Consider the following 21429-nt stretch of genomic DNA (forward strand, 5'->3'; position numbering starts at 1 on the left):
AAATGTTGAGCGATGTTGATCAAATTGTCAATAATGATTGTATTTTTTTAATAAAAGACTACTCATTATTTTGATTGTTCCTTTAATAAAATTTTATTATGAACTTATAAAAATATTGTTCACTAATATATTGAATTTACATAAAGAATTGAAATTTTGATTTCAATAAACTGAATAGTTTATTCGTGGTTTTTCACAAATTAAAATGATTTAATTTTTAAGTAAAATTATATGAAATTAATAAAAAATAAATCACAAATATAAATTATAAAATTCTATAAAAAATTTACAAAAATTCATCATTTAAAAAAATCAATAAATACATTAAAAAATATAGAATGAATATAACCGTCGGTTTCAAAACAAACGGAGGAGCGTATCTGTGTGGCCCACTGTTTCAGGTGCAGGCAGGACCATCTGCGATTTTGAGAATCCCAAAGTCAGCACATATCAAAATTTCAAAACAGTTCATCCACGAATCTGTGTGAGTTTTGAAAAAAGTTCATGATGCGGGTTTTAAACGGAGTTTATTGAGAAGTGTGATAACATGGATTTGAATTTTCCGGCAGTAGTGGAGGAGGGGAAACTTGAGGCGGAAGAGAATACGGAGACTGTGACTAAAGAGTTAGAAGATGGGAATGAGGAGGAGCGAGAGGAAGAAAAGGGCGAAAAAGGAGGGAAACTCGGGGGGAGAGAAGAAATGGAGGTTGATGGAGTATCTGGGATAGTGGAAAGTGCGGGGAAAAGGAGGGGTAGGAAGAGGAAAGAAGAGGGAAATGCAAACGGGGTTGATGATATGGACGGAAGTGTGGTGAAAGATGGTGTTTTTAGCAAGAGGGAATCTTCAAGGAAGTGTAGTCTGCTGGCGAAAGAGAAAATCGTAAACTGGAATGAGGATGTGTACGACTTGGAATTTGAGGAGAAGCCGAAGAGGGGTTGTAAGAGGAAGATGAAGGGTGTTAGGAACGAGGAGATCGTGACACAACAGGAGAAGCCGAGAAGGAGGGGGCGTCCGGCAAAGATTAAGGTAGTCAAGAATAAGGAGAATGGTATTGAGACTGTGGCACAACGTGTAAATGAGGAGATGCCGGGAAGCAGTCATCCGGCCAAGAGAGAAGGTGTCAAGAACGAGGAGAATGGCAATGAGATTGTAACACAACAGGAGAAACCTAGAAGAGGTCGTCTGGCAAAGATTAAGGTACTCAAGAACGAGGATAATGGTTTTGAGAATGTGGCACAATTTGTAAATGAAGAGACTCCAGGAAGCAGTCATATGTCCGATAGAGAGGGAGTCAAGAATGAAAAGTATGATAATGAGACTGTGGCACAACAGGGAATTGTGGAAAAGCGGAGAAGGGGTCGTCCGGCAAAGAGGAAGGGAGTAGAAAACGAAGAGAATGATGGTGAGACTATGGCAGAGAGAAAAAACAGTAGCCAAATTCGAGGAAGCTGCAGAAAGGCAGCGAGAGCCGAAGAAGAGGAGGGAGACGAGGAAAAACGAGTGGGGGGAGTGGAAATTAATGGAGAAGGAATTTATTCATTTAGAGCTAAGAGGGCTAGACCTGATAATAAAGTCAAGAGCAAGGGTATGAAGAAGCTTGGTGAAGATGTAAACAAAGTTCTGGTTCCTTGTTAAATTCTTAGCAACTTGTGATATTTTACTAATTTTATTTACCGATTCTGGTTTGCTTTCGGATTTTATTTTGCAGCTTAAGGAGATAGAGCGTAACACGTGTCACCAGTGCAAGAGGAACGATAGAGGGAGGGTTGTACGATGCACCAAATGTGAAAGAAGGAGATACTGTGTTCTTTGCATAACTAGATGGTATGGAAGTTGTGATCATGTCTTACCAGTTATGTCTTCTATCTTCGAATTGGTAGCATACATCAATTGTATGTTGTGTGTTGTGGAATCTGTATGACAGACATATATCCTTTTAAAAGATTTCATTTTGTTGAACAAGAACGTTCTTTTCTAATCGAGGCATGAATTGAAAAGAGTAGCGGTGTAGCTACTGATATAATTGCATTCAATCTATTCAAACCATACAACATGGTTCCCTCTTTATTTGTTTATCTACACATTGTTTCTTAGTATGCTTATTCACCTACAAGTATAATGATACTACACATGATATTTAGCTGTGATTTTTTGTTTAGACGATATAGAAGTGACATGATCTCTTACTTCTCTCCTGCTTTCCTTAACCCATAAACTGGCATTGTCTCAATCTGGCACAATCATAGCTATCCGCTGTTGTCAGAAGAGGCTTTTGTTGAAGCTTGCCCGGTTTGTTGCAACAACTGTAATTGCAAGAGTTGCCTGCGGTTGGATACACAAATTGCGGTTGGTTTTTACTCCTTCCCCTTCTTTCTCCCTCCTCCTCCTCCTCTCTCTGACAATAAATGTGATTGTTTTATAGAGATCGAATAAATCGATGTTGACATTCAGTGATGAAGAGAAGATGAAGTATTCTAAATACATTTTGCGAATCCTTCTGCCCTTCTTGGAACAATTCCATGCAGAACAATTGGCTGAGAAGAAAATCGAGGCTAAAATACAAGGTATTTTTGTGATTTTGGGAGTGAATGGCTCTGTTTTTTTTGGCCGAATGTCTTTTCATCTGTGGGTTACATTTTGTATAGATAATAAAACAATTTAGTATCATATGATGTGAAAAATCATGGATTGTCTATTAATGAAGGATTGCGATGAGAACTGCAAAAGGGGTTTCTGTTTGTGTTGTTTGGAATGTGTGGTTCAAACAAGGGTCTCACTCAATCTGTGGATACTTTATATTTTCGTGAATTATGATAGCAGATGAATACACCTCTTTTCTTTTCTAATTAAATGTTTTATTCTCATCTGCAATATCAAATTCTATATCCCAACGATGTAAAGCTGATTTTATTTTCAACTTCCAATTTTTTGAAATATTTGACTATTGCAGTTTGTTTGAGCAGGGTTACCAGTGTCAGATATAAAACCAAAGAATTCAATTTGCCAGAAGAAAGAGAGAATATACTGGTAGATATTGGTCGAACTCTCTCTCTTTCCTTCATCCACAGTTTAGCGATGGACTTATTTTTGTATGAATCTATGCAGCAATAACTGCCAGACTTCCATTGTCGATTTTCACCGAAGCTGCCCACGATGTTCCTATGATCTGTGCCTCACTTGTTGCATGGAGATTAGGGATGGTTTTCTGCAAGGTGGTGATGAGGAAGTGGTCATGCAATATGCTCCACGTGGGTATCAATACTTGCATGGTGATTGTAATACTGCTTACACTACAACTAAGAATGAACCTAGTGGTGAAGTAGATGCAGTTGATGCCAGGGATCCTTTTGAGTTACGTGATACTACTTCACATAACAATATGACTTGTGGTGAAGTGGTTGACTCCATTGCTGGGGATGCTGCCGAGGCTAAATATGAATGGAGATCTACCGATGTAGGTGCCATTCCATGCCCGCCGCCAGGGGCTGGTGGATGTGGTGAAGGGATTTTGGAACTTCAATGCATTTTTCCCGATAATTGGGTCTCTGAGTTGTTACTGAAGGTGGAAGAAATAAACCGAAAGCAAGGCTTTAAGGATGTGCCCGAAAATTGTGAGCAGGAGTGTTCATGTTCGAAATTCATGGGTGAAAATTCTAACCGGGAAAACTCAACAAAAGTTTCTTCTCGAGAAAATTTATTAGAAGACAATTTCTTATATAACCCCGCAGCTAAAGAACTTCAGCATACTGATTTGAAGCACTTTCAATCGCATTGGTCCAAGGGAGAGCCAGTAATCATTAGTGATGTCCTTGAAACTACATCTGGTTTGAGCTGGGAACCCATGGTTATGTGGCGTGCTTTTCGTCAGAAAACTGGCAGTAAACATAAACATCTAGTTAATGTCTGTGCTTTAAATTGCTTGGATTGGTGTGAGGTGAGTTCACATGTTCATTTTTATTTTTGTTTTTTCAAGCAACTGAAAATTGAAGTCATACTAAAACAAGATTTAAGGTTGTTAAACTTCTAGGATTTTTATTGATAGATTCGGATTATTTTTTATGCAAATACTCTCAATTGGAGTGGCTGATTACTTTATGAACTCTTATGTACGTCTTTTCTCATTTGTTCCCATTAAGTTCCCCTTGTCTGATTCTTTTTTGTTGATTTTTTCATGCAGCGCCAGATTGCAAACTCCACTTCTTTGTTTAGTGCACCTTTGGGGCACTTGTTTTGTGCCATTATATAAACAGGAAACAATATATGAATCTAGTGAATTTTATTGCAATATGAAAATAGGGCTGTGTATAAAGGATAAAGAGTCCTTTATAAGATTAAACAGGAAAGTAATATCCCTAATGTAGAGAAAAATAAAAACTGATTACTAAAATCCTTTTTTTCCCTAAAATATTTCTACTAGCTAACTGTAAAAATAGCACCAAAAAAAAAGAAGAAGATATACAATGTTCTAATGAATCTTTCAATGCTCCCCATCAACCTGGCATCAAATATATTACCCACGGCAAGCTTGACAACCAAATTCTCATACCAAGCCTTAGAAGTCCTTTGCTGAGTATGCTGGCAACTTGACTTGTGGTAGGAATATTAGATATGCATATTATGCAACTCTCAATTTTTTTCTTTGATAATATGCGTATCCTAATTTACATGCTTTGTTATGTCACGTGGAATCAAATTACGAGCTATATAAATTGTAGCTTTGTTGTCACAATAGAATTTAATGGGTGTTGGTGTAGGAATATTCAATGCTTCTAGAAGTCTTTGAATCCATAACAATTTAAGGAATCCATGTGCAACAGACCAGAATTCTAGTTCAGCACTATTCCTTGCAACAGAACTTTGTTTCTTGCTTTTCCAAATAACCAGATATCCTACAAAAGGGCAATATTCTCAGGCAGAGCTTTTGTCAATGACATCACCCTTCCAAATCTCCATCTGTTTAGGCCTCTACTTGAAGATGGCCTCTATTCTTAAACAGGTGTCCTTTCCCTGGAGTCCCTTTTGAGGTATCTCAAGAGTCTAAACACAAATTCAAAATGAGCAGGTCCAGGTGCATGAATGAACTAGATTACCACCTACACTTATTGCAAAAGCTATTTATGGTCTATCATGTGCCAAACAGATTGATCTTCCAGCTAATCTTTGACAGCGTTCTTCGGAGTATCTGCTCTCTTACAACCAGTTCTTATGAAAAATGATAGGGCGAACATTTGTACCTCCTTTTATCAGATGCATAGCCAAGAAAAACACATTTTCAGCCTTTGGATCAAGTGTGGAGTCTCTGGACCAAAACAATTCGGTAAACAAAGCAAAATCTGTTAATTGGAGATTTGTAGTTATCTGAGATATAGGGAAAAACTTTTTTAAAACCTGTAAAGGTGTTATCCGAGATATAGAGAAAAACTTTTTTAAAACCTTGCCAAATATCACCGAGTTCTCATCTTCGCGAATTTCCCCAAGTCATAGGGTTAGCTCGTACATTTGGAATTTCTGTAATCTAAGTACATCTGTGAAATCTTGTCCCACAACTCCTTGGTTAAATAGCAGAGATAATTCACACTTGTCTCTGGCTATGGAATTGACCAAGTTCTGACCATTGAATTTTCTTCAGCATCCCATATGGCATAGGCCCGATCCATCGTTGACTTCTTTGTTTCTCCCGTGATATAGCTGGTCTTGCCTCTCCTCTTAATGTACATACCAAAAGATTGCGACCTTCAAAGAAATTTTTGCCTTTGAGTTGAATTGTAGTGATCTGAATGTAATGATTTTCATATGGACTCAGACGATTTAAGGCTCGGACTGAGATGGACAAGAAGTCTTGGACTGACCTTCGATGTTTTGGAAGCAAATTCAAACCCCAGGATCTTTAGCCTTGATCTGATACCATATATACAGAAAGCAATATATAGATCGATTGAGTTGGGTTGCAATATTAATGTACATCAGTACCTAAAGACTCCTTTTTGAAGATAACACAGGAAACTGATCTCCCTAATAAAGAGGGAACAAAAATTGATTACTAAAATTTCTCTGCCAGCTAACTATCTAAATATAGCACCAAAATATGATACATAACCATACAATATTCTAAAGAATCTTTCAACAGGTTCCTTTTTGAAATAAATGCAGACTGAATTTCTGCCGTGTATTGTATGGTTTATGTAGTAGTTTTATGTTTTGCAATGAAACTACTGAGTTACTGATTAAAATAGTGGCAGAATTTTGAAGCTTATAAGACTATAGGCTTTAGAATTTTCTGCTGGAAATTGCTTTGCGCTATGTTGTTCAAATTTCAGACTGTGTAGGCTTTTTCTTTCCAACTTACCAGCTATTAGAGTTTTTCATGCTTTTATCCGATGTTTAGAGGCATGAAATGATGGATAAATTATTAGCTGTCATTATGTGCAGGTTGAAATAAATGTTCGTCAATTTTTCCAAGGATATTCAAATTGTCAGTTTGACATTTATGGTTGGCCTCAGATTCTTAAGTTGAAAGACTGGCCTCCATCTAACTTGTTTGAGGAGCGGTTACCTCGCCATGGTGCTGAGTTTATCAGCTGCTTGCCTTTCAAAGAATATACACATCCTAGCTGTGGTTACTTAAACCTTGCTGTTAAACTGCCCAAGGACGCTCTTAAACCTGATATGGGGCCAAAGACGTATATTGCTTATGGGTTGGCTCAGGAATTTGGCCGGGGAGATTCTGTAACAAAACTACATTGTGATATGTCTGATGCAGTATGCTCTTTCCTTTAGCTTTCCGTTACTTTTGCTACCTGTTTATGTTAATTATGAAAGGAATTCATGAACTCCTTTTAGCTTCATAGGCTGGGGTTTTTATTTATGCTAACTCTATATCATGTAAAGTAATTTACCTGTTTTTGTCCGATAGGTGAATGTATTGACCCATTCTGAGTCAGTTAACCTTAACAATAAGAATATTTCGACTATAAAAGAACTGCAAAAGAAGCATGCTGCTCAGGATGGAATTGAATTGTATCGAAATAATCAGGCATCAACTGAAATGACACAAAGTCAGCAACACAGTGAAAATGGATTATCTAGGTTGAATGAAAAGGCTTTCTTACTGTCCTTTGGAAGGAATGATGCCAAGGGATTTAGAGCTCCTAATCTGTCAAAGGGAAACACACTAAATGAAAGACCTGATGGAAAAGCCAGCGTGGAAACTCACATGTCGGATCAGAAAGACGGTAAGGTTCAAATGCAGCTTAGCATAAAAAGTCATGAAGGTGAATCCTTAGATGGCCAAAATTATATAATCGAGACCAACAACTCCACCTACAAATCTGGTGGAAACTCTTGCATTGAGGTGGAAATGGTCAGTGTAAATGACAGGGAGATATTTAATGATGGTCGGAAGAAATTGTTGGAAGCTTCTGAAATTGTAAATGAGTGCCAAGAGGAAGACTATAGAAAGAAGGAAAATGACAGTACTTTTGTTTCTAGAAATGTGTTGGAAAATAGTGAAGAGATTGACGGTGGTGCTCTCTGGGATATTTTTAGGAGGCAAGATGTCCCGAAATTGGAGGAATATGTGAGGAAGCACTACAAGGAGTTCAGACACATCCATCTCAATCCCTTGCCACGGGTAATTTTAATAATGAAAAAATAAGCAATTTAAAGATTCATGAAAATCAGTATCTACTGTTTGTATATCGTGTTAAAGAGGAACTTACATAACTCACAATGTTATCATCATTTAGTATTGGTTAAAAAAATCAGTTAACCTTTGCCAGATTATGATAAGCTAGACAGGATAACACGTGAATTTTGTTCTTATTTTATGAGCTCATTTAATGCAGATTGTCCATCCTATCCACGATCAAACTGTTTACTTGACTATGGAGCATAAGAGGAGACTCAAGGAAGAATATGGTTTGTCTTCTCAGCTTAATGTATCTAATATCTGTGATTAATTAAAATCGTTTCTTTTGTATTCATTTTTTGCTTTGCTTTTTTTGCTTAGGAATCGAACCATGGACATTTATTCAGAAATTAGGTGATGCAGTTTTCATTCCTGCTGGCTGCCCGCATCAAGTCAGAAATTTAAAGGTAGATTAGTTTGTAGAAGTATTGTTATGTTATGAACTATCCATCTATTTATATTGATTTCATACTTCAACTCTCCATAGACCAACTGTTGGATGAGTTATTGTCAAACGAATAGGGTGAATGGGATAATACTTTAGAGATGCAAAAGGTGATCAAGGGGATCTGGTGTGCCAAAAAATAAAATAATCAACAGCGTAAGAAAATAAGGAGCTGAGTAAAAAATTGGCCCTTAGAGATTAGATTATGTTAAATGCAGTATATTTAGAAGCCAGAGTTTAGTTTTCCTCGCAAGGATTTTATCCTCATCAGAAAATAAGGAGCTGGGTAACAATTGGCCGTTAGAGATTAGATTGTGTAAAATGCAGTATATTTAGCAGTCAGAGTTTAGTTTAAAAGCCTCTCAGAGATTTTATTCTTAGCAAATTTAGGGGAAGAGTATTTTAGTGACTCTGAATGATGGTAAAATTTTGATTTTGTTTCCTACTCAAAATAATGACTTACATTCCTGCATGGATCTGAACTCGAGTCATGGTTTTCTAATTATGATACATAATCCCATCAATATGTAATCCGTATCAACTTGAATTATGTTTAATTTGAGTCTACTTGATGTAGGTTTGATTTGAAACTGCTAGTTTCACCTAGACTCCTGTTGAAGTATGAACTAACCCGTCTTTGATTTGCTAACACAGAGTAATTGTGCATAAATTGTCTTGTTTATCATACGAAATCAATTCCTTGCCACATTCACGTAAGTCACCGATCCAAGTGATTTATCCAATTGCGACCAGTATTCTAGGGGTAATTTTGTATGTTTGATAACAAATTGGGGTTAGAAAATACCCTATATTCATGTAGGATACTCTATAATTGAACCTATTCCGAACATAAATTCTATATGCGAGGCCTGACTGATTACACTTTCATTACTTGTTTGGGCTTAATTTTTCTGTAACATGTCTATTAGATGAAGAAGCCTATTGTTGGAATAAAAAAGGAAAAAAGAAGTCTGGGTCGTGCTTCCATCCATCCTCTTCACACATTTTAATTCAAACATGTCATATTGAACAGCACATCAATCAAGCTTTCCTAGGAACTTGCGCTTGAACCTTATTGAGCTAACTAGAGAAATTCGAGCATGAATTATTTTGTTGTTTGAGTTCAGCTCGAGAAAGAGTTGAAATTTGAGCTCTGATTGTATTGTTCGAGCTTGATGTCGGTTTAATAATCTAGTTATGGCTCATGTTCTTAGCTCATTTAATTGGTAATGATTTTACAAAATATTAATTAATTTATTAATTGATACGTGTACCTCGCAAGCTATCAACCATCCAAAATTATTTCTTGCTTTGTGCTTCAAATATATTGAATATATTTAAGCTTAGTTTGATTTCAATAATTTCAAATGTGTGTAACTCAAATCATTTGAACTTAGAACTGCTTCCACAATTAACTCAAACTTTTTGCCAACTAGTCCATTTACAATTAACTATAACTCTTTTCTGTGTGATATTTAAAAGTCATCTACCGAGAGCTATCCCCACCAAGATTGAGCAAAGAAATTACGCCAAGCAACCTACATGTATAGCCTTTGTCTTCCAACCATCTCATCTCTTCTACATTGCTATCCATGCTCGGCATTATGTTCGGAGCACACATCAAAGGAAAAGATTGACTAGTATATAAATTTTTGACTAATATGAAATTGTTCTAACCATAAGAATTATATTGCACATACCATTGTCATGATAAAAAATGTTTTCATCCTCGAGATGCAAAAGTAAAGCTTTCTTGAAGGTGATCTTAGTCTTGAGATTGGGAATTGCTTCATGTGAGGGTGTCTGTTTCGTTCACGAGCAAGAGATCCAGTTACGAGACTATTCATGGGGAATTGTCTACACGCAATGGTGTGAGGTGCTTATGGGATTTTCGCCCATGCCTCTTTATTTTGATAAATGTTGGTTGAGGCTCGTTGAAGGAGAACCTCACGATGTCCAAACTCTTTGATATAAGCAAAAAATTCAGATGTTTTATTTCCAAAACTTCCAACAAATAAACAAACGTCTCAGCAATCAAGAAAACTAAAAGGTAAAAATATCTATCTAAACCAAAAGATAAACCTCCTAGCAATTGAGATAAACTCTTATTTTAAAGAAAACAAATGAGAAGAAAATCCGAAAATCCAATCACTTCGAATAATTATCTAATCTGCAACTTTGAGTTTCCCATGTGTGTCTTCGATAAACGCTATCCTTCGACTCTGGTGGGCTGGACTCGCTGCTTGTTGCTTCCTGTGGGTTTGGGCTCGTTTCTGTATACTGCCGAGTCTTGACATTACACCTCTTTGGAGACATGTGATCGTCCTCGATTACAAATGAAGGAAACTCTTCGGCCAAAGTGGAAGCATCCTGCCAAGAAACCTCGGTGGGCGAGAGGCCGGCCCAAATCAACATCTCGCGGCATCCCTGCCCAACTCGAGAATCTATAATGGCTTGGAAGGTAGATGGTGCATTGGTTAGCCCGAGGGCATTACTAAAAATTCGAAGTGACCATGATAGTCCCGACTGCTGTCATGGGAATGCATGCTAGGTCCTTCAAAACTTGGCTGGTAACCTACTTGGAGATCGAGCCAGTAAAGTAACGGGCCCCATTAACCTCCTCCACCAACTCGTCAATCACTGGAATTGAGAATTGTCCTTCACGGTTCTCGAATTCAGAGTCCGGTAGTCCACACAGAACTGCCATGATTTATCTGTCTCGCTGACTAACAACATGGGTGAAGATAAAGGTGATGTACTGAGTCGAATAATTCCACGCCTTAACATTTCAGCGAACTGACACTCGATCTCATCTTTCTGTGCATGTCGGTAGCGGTAAGGCCGAACTACAACAGGATCTGTCCCTTGGATTAATAGAATTTTGTGGGTGTGTTGCCGTTGAGGGGGAAGATCATTAGGTTCCCCAAAAATATCTTCAAATTCGTCCAGTAGCTCTTGAAGGCTCGATTGTTCTCTTCCGTTGGATTCAGTTATTATAAAGGCAAAAGAGCAAGAATCCGAATTAAGATCTTCTCCCTGGAGGCTGATCGATCTTCCCTCGTATGGCAAATTCAATGATCATATCAGTGAAGTCCCAGTTATTGGCTCCAAGTTTGCACAATCAATTCACACCCAGGGCCACACCAAATTCACCCAACTATATCAAGAAGATGTCCACGGAGAGTCGGGCTCTCCCCAAAACAATCTGTACATCTCGGCACACGGACACCCTTAGATTTGGTCTGTTTTCCACTGATAACCGCAGCTTACTGGCTGCGAGTGTATCGATGAAGCAATGAGTGCTCCCTGAATCAATGAGTACCCTCAAAGTGGAAGCCAATAATCTCTCCCCAAATCTGCATTGTTTTTACTCCACAGGGACCTGATATCACGTGGATAGAGGCTCCAAATTCATCCGAATCTTCTTCGTCAGCGTGTTCATCATCGTAAGATGTGTCCTCTATTCCTTCCAAAAGAAACAAGTGTTTGCATCGATGTCCCGGTGCGTATTTCTCATCAAAGTTGAAGCAGATACCCTTGGATCGCCGTTCTTCCAACTCTGTTCTGCTCAATCATTTGATAATTGGTGTATGCTTCTGCTGCTGCTACTTGGAACCAGTGCGGAGCAAGGGTACATGCGTTTCCTCCCTCGGGGTGCGTGTCTCATATAATCTTGCCAGATTCACAAAAGTAATGAGAGTGGTTGGGTGGTCGACTTTAACTTCTATAGCATGCTCCTACACAATCCACTAATGAACAATTGGAATTCCTGCTTGGATGTTCAGGAACAAGAACTAGCCAGCAACTCCTCGAAACGTTCTTGATAATCATCTACAGAACTGGTTTGGCGTAGCTTGGACAGATCGCCAAAGGTATCACATTGAATGGGAGGCCAAAACCTAAGATCGCATTGTTCTGCAAAGTCGTCCCACTGAATTTCGGGCTGATCCTGTTTTAATTTGCGAAACCACAACTGTGCATTGCCGTCGAGGTGGAAGGATGACAACCCCACTTTTTTCTGCGTCGTGCATATGCTGATGTTCAAAGAAATGCTCGCAGTGATTTAGCCAAGCCAAGGGGTCCGACTTTTCATTGTAACAAGGAAAATCCAACCTGGTGTATTCGGGTACGAACTGTGAGTTGTCTCACCCTTCATTTGCGTGCGGGCTTGTAGAGTACCTGTCATGGGAGTCGTTGCGGCTGTTGTCTCCAATTTGGTAGTGCAAGTTTTCTGTTTTAGATGCAGCGACTTGGAGTGATAGCTCCTCCAATCGCGTGGTCACTCTCGCTGCCGCTAGTCACTCTCTCGCTGCCGCTGGTCACTCGCGATCCTGTCCACCTCGTCCGTGGCCATAAAGGCCTTCAGCTACTTTTGCATGACTTGCAAATCCCCCATAGCTCGTGGCAGCCCTGATGCTAAGTTGTTACGTTCACGAGCAAGGGACCTAGTTATGGAGCGATTCATGGAGAATTATCCACTCGCAATGGTGTGAGCATGCTAATAGGATTTTCGCCAACGTCTCGTTATTTTGATAAATGTTGGTTGAGGCTCGTTTAAGAAAGAACCTCACGATCCCCAAACTCTTTGATAGAAGCAAAAAATTCAGATGTCGTTTTATTTCCAAAACTTCCAATAAGTAAACAAACTTGAGAAAACTAAAAGATAAAAATCCCTGTCTAAACCAAAAGATAAACTTCCTAACAATTGAGGTAAACTCTTATTTCAAAGAAAACAAACAAGAGGAAAATTTGGAAATCCTATCACTTCCAATAACTATCTAATCTGCAACTTGAACTTCCCATGTGTCTGCCTTCGATAAACGGTATCCTTTGACGCTGGGCTGGCTGGGCTGGGCTCGGTGCTTGTTGCTTCCTGTGGGTTTGGGCTCGTTTCTGGATACTGCTGGGTGTGACGGTCGTGACAGTGTCTTGAGAGTTTGGTTCAATGCCACCATTTTCCATACACAGCTAAGCGAGCTAGATAACCAGCCTCCAGGTTGCAACTAGGAGGCAACGGGAGACATGGAGGAGTAAGTTTACCTCAAATAAAAAAGGTTGCCTGATAATGTTTTTCAAAAAAAAAAGTTTTGGCCTCAGAATTTTTCTACTTTATTTTTATATTCTCATCATGTTTAGTTAATTTTTTCGGTCATGTCCTAGAACTGTTTCATGTAAGATTAGTTTGTGAGGTCTCTAGTTTGAGATATGTGAGAAGCTAAAAATGTTTCCTAATTATATATTGATTAGCAAGTACTTGATTCTGAGGTTCATATTTTATCCATTGTTTTTCATATTTAGCTTCCGTTAGCTAACTTCGAGGATTCAGTTTCAGCCTCACATCGTCGGTTGTCTTGTGACCTTTCACCTTTGCATCTTGCTGCACTTTGGCCTTTATTAAGTATGAAACAGTGATTATGGATGTCAATATAATTTCAAAATTCTTTTAGTTATTGATATAAGTTATGATTCCTAGAAATCAAGGAAACATGTATCTTGTATTGCTAACTGAAATATGCAAATCATCTCTCTCCGTTTATTCAAACTGGTCTCTTTGACTTTCTTGAGGGATTTGTTTTGTATTTTTTTATGATTTGACATTGGAAATAGCTAGTCTATGGTCCATGCATATTTTCATGAGAAACAACTGTAGCTCATTAAGACAGGAGTTGCATCCTCTTTATTATTTCCCTTTTGGCTAAAACTGTTCTTCCGTGTAGCAGTCATGCATAAAGGTTGCAATTGACTTTGTCTCACCAGAAAATGTCCAAGAATGTGTTCGGTTGACTGAGGAATTCCGCATTCTTCCCCGGAATCACAGGGCTAAGGAAGACAAGTTAGAGGTATAATTTGTATGTGCATGTGTTTGGGATCTTGAGCCGTGCTTTTTTTTGTGCTTAAGAGAAGAAGCATTGTGGCACCACATATGGTTTGTTTATATTGATTGCAGATCCCTTAGATTCGCATCCATCTCACTTGTCTATGATCATATAGTGCATCCTTCTACGACTTTGAAGGCAATTGGCTTGCTTTGGTCCTCAAATTCCAACTATGGCCACTTTAATCTCATTCATGGGGTTGCATGTGGAGTTGTCAGTTGAAACACACATTTGACTTATATGATGCTTAGACGTGCACTGTCTAACACATTGAAAATAGTTTCTGACTGCTACGATTGCTTTGATATTAACGTATTATAGACCTGAAATTTGATTTTTTTGTGTGTGTGTGTGTGTGTGTGTGTGTGTGTAAAGGTGAAGAAAATTGTTCTTCATGCAATTGGACAAGCTGTTGAGGATTTGGGAGCACTTCCAAGTTCACCTATAACTGGTAGGTACTTTATTTTCACATGCAATATACTCCATTTTTTTATTGCTGAATCTTGTCCCTCTTGAATCTCCCAGCTCAATCATTTTGAATCCTTGTTAGTATGGTTTGAAACATTTACTGAGAAAGGATTGGTTGATAATAAAATAAAAAAATGGCGATTCTATTCCATCCTCTTAACAGTCTCTGAAAGTCCTTGTTATCCTCTTCCTTTTCCAACATACTGAAAGAACCAAATGTAAGATACCAATTATGTTACATTAAACTTTGTAGTGATACTGGCTTAACTTGTTGGTATTCGAGGTTTTTGGGATTGTGTTGCGTCATGTTGCCTATATTTGACTCTCACTGCTTGTATTTTTGTGTGCTGTGGCAGGCCCAACTCCATGTGGTGGTACTGGTAATGTATGTGAGAGGTTTGTGGTTGTTAAACTTTGTCTAAAAAAGGTTATAACTTATAGTAGATGATTGAAGTATAAGTTTGTCTTTGGAAAGAATGATATCTTATGTGAAGAGAGTGACATAATACTTTTCCTTTTAATATTTGGCATTTGCTGCTTTTCTGGGTTTCAACTAGCCACTCTTCCTTTTCCTTTGTTTTGTGTTTCTGCAGGCGTTAATGGGATGCCACCTTCTTGAAGGGTTCAAGCAAAGGAACATCGTTATTGTTTAACACGAATACACGATTCACCGGATGATACGTGTTACTCTTTGTAAGGGAAGCATATTTAACTCAGAGCTCTGTAAAATACCTGCCAATTGGTAGACTTTTGATGGTGTATGTTTATGTTATTTAGTTACCTTACTGATAACTGGTAGACATGTGAATGTATAATGTCAGTGACTAGTTTCTCATTACCATGTCATTATTGATGTTTAACGTATTAAAAGATTATAGTGCAATTTTCCTCGAATTTAATGTCATTTTGTCTCTTGCCCCTTAGCTTTTTGATGGTTTGCTCTCAACTCCCTGAACTCTGCTATTTGTATAAAGATGATTGTAAGTGGATGATAAGTCTATATTCATGCCAGTCGCTTTTCACACACAAATTTACATACATTCAAAACAAATATAGTTCAATTTTTTGTCCATATATGTATATATATGTGTGTTTGTGTATATATACGTGTGTATGTATCTGATAGATATCTACATGACTAGTATATTTCAGCGAAATTTGGACTAAATGTGAAAAAAAATCATTTGTTTGCACTAGGACTAAATTACCAATTTTAGAACTCTCTCATTTTCAATGTACAATAGTAAATAATTCGTAATTTTTTCAAATGTGTGCATCACTGAAACGCTGTTTTCCCAGGAAATGAAACAGATGAATCTCTTCATGAGCAGACTCAATAAAAATCCTAAAATAAGATAATATCCTCATTTTACATACAAATCTAATCTCACATGACTCTGTAGGATCGAAGTGTGCATTTGCAATACTAGAACTTTACGTTATCCTAAGTTGAAAGATTTGCGCCACCAATAATACCTATTAATACATTTACAAAGAAATCAAGCAATACGGTGAGGATAATTTACTTTTTCCTAAGATATATTATTCGTGTAATTAATTATAAGCTTATAATAATAATTTAACTGTTTAACTGACGATCAGTAGTTAGGCCTGGGTTTTCTTACACTAATTAACCTCGTACAGTTTCATAATGCCTACGATCTTCAAACTATAAATAGCCAGGTTTCTTGAATGTACTTGAGCAAATTAGACAAAGGTGAAAGTAATTTGACGGAGTGTTGCATGCAAAAAATGTTGGCCACTCGCATTGTGTTGTTTTTGGTCACCTTGGCTGTGGTTTCCTCAGTTTCCTACGCCGTCGATCCCGATCCGTTGCAGGACTTCTGCGTTGGATTCGATGACTCTAAGTCTGCCGGTAACGTTCTTTGATTCATCTTTTCATGGAACCTTGAAGTTAGATCGATATATGGCAGTCAGTTTGCTGTTTGATTTCCCTAAACCATCATGATATTGCAGTATTTGTGAATGGAAAGTTCTGCAAGAACTCGGAACACGTGACGCCCGAAGATTTTGTCTACTCGGGGCTCGACATAGTCGGGAACACCTCCAATCCTCTAGGATCAAAGCTCACCCTTGTTTTCCAGAACCAGCTACGAGGCCTCAACCATCAGGGAGTCTCGACGGTCAAAATCGAGCTCGCGCCGAAAGGCCTCAATCCCCCCCACGCGCACCCTCGTGCCTCTGAGATTATTTTCGTGTACAAAGGGACGATGTACGTTGGTTTCATAGCCTCGAATCCTTCGAACCCGAACCTTCCCAACAAGCTCTACGCCAACATACTATATTCGGGAGACGTCTACATGTTCCCGCGGGGGACGATACACTTCCAATACAATGTTGGGAAAACTAAAGCTGTTGCATATGCCAGCTTCAACAGCCAAAATCCTGGAGTCGTGACGATTGTGAGTTCGTTATTCGGATCAGAGCCGCCTGTTGATCCTGAGTTGCTTGCTAAAGCATTCCAAGTCGATTTGAAAAACGTGAAGTATCTCCAATCTCTAACCTGGACAAGGAACAACTAAGTATTGAATGTGTTGTGTTGCAGTTTTACATATATGTTGTATTCCCTTCGTTTCTATACAAATAAGTATGCTTGATTTTGTACGTGCATATATATATATATATATATATATATATAATATTTCCATGCTCAAGAATCCGTGGATCACATGGGACTGAGCTTACTGGAACGGGAAAGTTTCGGTGCCATAAATTGTGTATAGTGGGATATAATGCAGTAGTTGTACATTTATCTAACTCGCTTGAAAATATTTAGTTCTTCTTAAAAAAGAAAGAAAGAAAGAAAGAAAGAAAGAAAGAAAGAAAATAGTTAGTGTTAAATTTCAAAAATGCCCTGGGATTGTTTCTTTAGTGACATCATCATATTTATACGTAAGACAGTTAACACGTGTAAAAATAATGTAGCAAAATTATTTTTTTGATGATCACCAAAAAGAGTAGTTTGTATTTGTCATTTTATGGTTCACAAAAACTTTTGTGAATGGTCTCACGACTCTGATCTTTGAGTCACTCGTACATAAAAAAATATTATTTGTTATGTCAAAAATATATCTTATTTCATCAGTGCATTTGAGATAGTTTTTAATTTAAAAAATAACGTATAACCGCGTGTAGTATTCATTGTATATATAACATGACTAAAATGGGTAAGTAAACTTGAAACTCTATTTAAATATATATAAACTTTTTCGGGCGAGGAAAATTGGCAGCCTTGGAATTGAGCTTGCACAAGTGCCGTTGCACGATGAACTCTTTTAACGGTTATTTCTAATAATATAAGAAACAAAGAGAGTGAAAAACAAAATTATTATTATTATTATTAGTGCATGAATATTATTATTTTCCTCCAAATTAAAGTTTGCATGTTATCAACATTGAAGTTCAATGATCTTACCAAATTTTATTATTAACAATTTTGACTATATGTTTCTTGATTTTTAAACTTTAATATAAAAATATTTATCTGATTTACTATTAGGAAATTGAATTTCACATATTACATGCTTATGCTTCCCAGTATAATTTATTCTATAACAATTACATTCATTAAAATGAGTTAAAACTCGAACTCGTTCACAACTTAAAAAAATTGTATTTAAATAATGTGTAATTTCAATTTACAACTTTAACTTAAATGAATTTTTGTAGATACTGGTAATTATTTGCATTTTTACGTGAAGTTAAGTTTTGTCGTGAGCTCTCGAGGTGGGTGATGCTCCCGGTTTTTCATGTAAGGCGTGCGCTCTAATGCAGTGAAAAAGAGTGACCTTGATTGAAGGGCAGATAGTGTGAGGCCCGGGGCCGAAGAAGGCGGGGGGTGATCGCCGGTGCCATGAGGTTGCACGGACAATGAGCGGCTCTTGGCAGGCTTCTAGGTGGAGGGAACATGAATGAACCGATCCCACACCGGAATGAGAGGGATTCCGAGACTGTTCAATGCAATGGAATGTACAGTTGAAGAGGGCTTAAAAGATTTGATTGGTACTACTCATATCACTAAGCTGCATCTTCTTTTCGGTAGCTCATCACATAAGAACTCCAAAGTTAAGCGTGCTTGACTTGGGGCAATTTTGGGATGGGTGACCTCCTGGGAAGTTTCCCAGATGGTGGAACTTCGTTTGATGGGAGTATTGTTGGGAATGCAACCAAAGTCGCACATTAGAAGATCAAGAGAAAAATCACGAGTTAATATAAGTTGGAATATATCTCCGTTGGTATGTGACATTTTGTGTATAGTTTAAAAAAATCTATGGGTTTATACCCAAAGTGGACAATATCATACCATTGTGAATATATGTAACTTATATTGTACAACATATTCTTTCTATGAAAATTTAAATTAGTAAAATGAGAAAACATTGAAGTGATTATATAAATAGGGGGCGGATAATTTTTCAAGGAAAAAGACATGATTTTCATGAATAACTTCAACTAAACTTTTTTAGGGGTTAAGTACATACAATACTATCTCTGCGAAATACCGATATTGTTGAAAATCATATGTGCCTAATAATTCATCGTGCTTTCAAATCTTTAGCATAAATACCCCTGAAAACATATATGTATAAGGATGTGACTGCTCGAAGATTTGAAAACACGAATAAGTAATGTATCAAATTTTAAATTGGAGATTTTTTAGTAATTTTGTGATTTCATAAAGGTAGTTTATATATATAATTAATCCAATTTTTTTTTATTTCATGTATTTGGAGAGCATATTTTTGAATTCTTTATTCTTTTTAAATATATATATAAAATTGGAATAAAATTTTAATTGTATGGCCAATTTTTTTAGAAGCCGAATCGCATCCATGATACATTGTAGGACTCAAGCATTAATTATACAAGAATGCAAGTGTTTACAACCTTAAAACACACATAAGTGCGTCTCTCCTTATAAGTAGATATTTTTAAAAGCCCAATCACGTCCATAGGATATATTCAATATTTTTTTTATTAGCATGTGATTTTTTTTTTAAAAAAAACTTATTAAAAATAAGAGAATTTTTAATTTTACAAATTTAATTTCTATATTTATTAACAAAAGTATTTAAAAAAATAAAAAATCGAATATACAAGCACCTAACGCGTGTATAAAAATGTTAGTGTATGTATATATATGTATTAAAAAAATCTTGACTTGAAATTCAGTTGAAAGAGTTGAGCTAACCATAATATCTATTATTGTACAGCTACAAGAAATCAAGCAATGTAATGAGGAAAAATGACTTTTTCCTGTGATAGATATAATTTTTATCATCAGATTTTACTTGCGATTTAACTCTCTAACTAATGATGAGTAGTTTGGCCTGAGTTTTCTTGTATACTATATTTAGCCTGAAAAGATCAAAGCTAAGTGATTGCATATAAACTTTCTCCAACCTTTCAACTATAAATAACCCAGATTTCTTCGATAGATATGCAGCCAAGATTTGAGCAAAACAAAAGTTAGCAAAGGAGAGAAATTTCACAGATTCTCTCAGAAAAGAAAATAAACAGATTAATATATACCATGTCGGGGACTCGGATTGTGGTACTGTTCTTGGTCATTTTGGCTGTGGTTTGGTCAGGTGCTTATGCCGCCGATCCCGATCCGTTGCAGGATTTCTGCGTTGGATTCAATGATCCAAAGGCCGCTGGTTTGTGGCTATTTTTCATATTACAAATTTCTAATAAGATTCTATTATTCCCATTTTTTAACTAGTACTATCTTGTTTCTAATGTTATTCCATGCATGAATCATATGTATTACAGTGGTCGTGAACGGAAAGTTTTGCAAGAACCCCGAAAACGTGACAGTAGAAGATTTCATCTATTCTGGTCTCAACATACCTGCAAACACTTCAAATCCTCTTGGAACAAATGTAACCACTGTTTTTGAAGATCAGCTGCATGGCCTTAATCACCAGGGAATATCTATTATCCGAATCGACTACGCGCCAAACGGTCTCAACCCGCCCCACGTGCATCCTCGCGCCACTGAACTTATTCTGGTCGCAAAAGGCGTCCTCTACGCCGGTTTTATAGGCGCGAACCCTTTGGACCCGAATCTACCGAACAAGCTCTATGCTAAGATATTATATCCGGGAGACGTGCTCGTGTTCCCGAGGGGATTGTTGCACTTTCAGCTAAACGTGGGGAAGACAGATGCACTTGTGTTTGCTACCTTTGACAGCCAGAATCCGGGATTCTTTAACATACCGGATGCTTTGTTCGGAACCGAGCCTCCCGTCTATCCCGACGTTCTTGCTAAAGCTTTTCAAATGGATAAAGGAAGCATCGAGTATCTTCAATCACTGACCCGTATGAGGATCAAGGGAGAAAATTATTAAATCCCATGGTATTGAGATTAAATCATATGATATATTTTCTTGACTAAATAAATGAAGGACCTCATGTTGTATTGGTCATATATATATATTGTGGTTCATACATATTAGCTTATGGGTTAATTAATTTTTGCTTAATGCATGCATATTAGTTTTTTATCATTCGCTAACGACGATTATCGGGAAATCTCATACCTTCACGACTAATTGTAAAAGAATAACAAATTTACACTCCCACGCAAATTTGAGGATTTAATAATGAAATATGACTGAGAAAACAATTGATTAGTTTGGAATTATTTACAATTATTTATGTATATAATTGCACGAAAACTTTCATAATTTTATAAAATGAAGAGGTAGGCATTTTGAACAAGTTCAGAAAAAAATATTTAATTTGCACAATACATAATTCACCATATTTATATATGTAATATAAATATAAATATATAAAAGAGAGAATAATATATAATAAGGTGTATTGTTATTTAATATTCTGAACCATTTTATTAAATATATTTGATTGTATTAACGCCAGAAATAGAAAATACGAAATAGAATTTCGTACCTAAAATAACTTT

The 21429-nt window shown here is 37.0% G+C and overlaps 3 protein-coding genes across 7 annotated transcripts; all 3 read left to right on the forward strand.

Moving 5' to 3' along the window:
• The first annotated feature begins 360 nt into the window (after positions 1–360).
• Positions 361–15388, forward strand: LOC142518082 (lysine-specific demethylase JMJ27-like). 5 transcript variants are annotated; one of them, XM_075621010.1, is made up of 14 exons: positions 361–1618; positions 1710–1825; positions 2248–2347; positions 2424–2565; positions 2965–3028; positions 3107–3935; positions 6431–6760; positions 6915–7631; positions 7846–7918; positions 8010–8095; positions 13854–13973; positions 14385–14460; positions 14834–14873; positions 15071–15388. In XM_075621010.1, the coding sequence occupies exons 1-14, from the start codon at positions 548–550 to the stop codon at positions 15075–15077; spliced, it is 3771 nt and encodes a 1256-aa protein (XP_075477125.1). In that variant the 5' UTR covers positions 361–547; the 3' UTR covers positions 15078–15388. The 5 variants fall into 5 exon arrangements, with proteins under 5 accessions (XP_075477125.1, XP_075476976.1, XP_075477193.1 ...); XM_075620861.1 differs by having other exon boundaries at positions 14834–14862; XM_075621078.1 differs by lacking the exon at positions 14834–14873.
• Positions 15389–16229: 841 nt separating this feature from the next.
• LOC142520717 (germin-like protein subfamily 1 member 16) lies at positions 16230–17020 on the forward strand. Its single transcript, XM_075624162.1, has 2 exons — positions 16230–16358; positions 16412–17020. Exons 1-2 carry the CDS (start codon positions 16230–16232, stop codon positions 17018–17020), a joined length of 738 nt encoding a protein of 245 aa, XP_075480277.1.
• A 2905-nt stretch (positions 17021–19925) lies between these two features.
• LOC142516158 (germin-like protein subfamily 1 member 16) lies at positions 19926–20969 on the forward strand. Its single transcript, XM_075619840.1, has 2 exons — positions 19926–20158; positions 20274–20969. The coding sequence occupies exons 1-2, from the start codon at positions 20032–20034 to the stop codon at positions 20849–20851; spliced, it is 705 nt and encodes a 234-aa protein (XP_075475955.1). The 5' UTR covers positions 19926–20031; the 3' UTR covers positions 20852–20969.
• The last annotated feature ends 460 nt before the right edge of the window (positions 20970–21429 follow it).

This window comes from Primulina tabacum, chromosome 1 (assembly GCF_025594145.1).
Source record: "Primulina tabacum isolate GXHZ01 chromosome 1, ASM2559414v2, whole genome shotgun sequence".
NCBI lineage: Eukaryota > Viridiplantae > Streptophyta > Magnoliopsida > Lamiales > Gesneriaceae > Primulina > Primulina tabacum.

Bases quoted from the DNA above. Each gene is read 5' to 3' on its own strand.
- LOC142516158 (XM_075619840.1), top strand. From the start codon at position 20,032: ATGTCGGGGACTCGGATTGTGGTACTGTTCTTGGTCATTTTGGCTGTG. The intron at 20,159-20,273 runs GTTTGTGGCTAT...TATGTATTACAG, and splicing joins CAATGATCCAAAGGCCGCTG to TGGTCGTGAACGGAAAGTTT.
- LOC142518082 (XM_075620782.1), top strand. From the start codon at position 548: ATGGATTTGAATTTTCCGGCAGTAGTGGAGGAGGGGAAACTTGAGGCG. The intron at 1,826-2,247 runs GTATGGAAGTTG...GCACAATCATAG, and splicing joins GTTCTTTGCATAACTAGATG to CTATCCGCTGTTGTCAGAAG. The intron at 13,974-14,384 runs GTATAATTTGTA...GTGTGTGTAAAG, and splicing joins CTAAGGAAGACAAGTTAGAG to GTGAAGAAAATTGTTCTTCA.
- LOC142520717 (XM_075624162.1), top strand. From the start codon at position 16,230: ATGTTGGCCACTCGCATTGTGTTGTTTTTGGTCACCTTGGCTGTGGTT. The intron at 16,359-16,411 runs GTTCTTTGATTC...GATATATGGCAG, and splicing joins ACTCTAAGTCTGCCGGTAAC to TCAGTTTGCTGTTTGATTTC.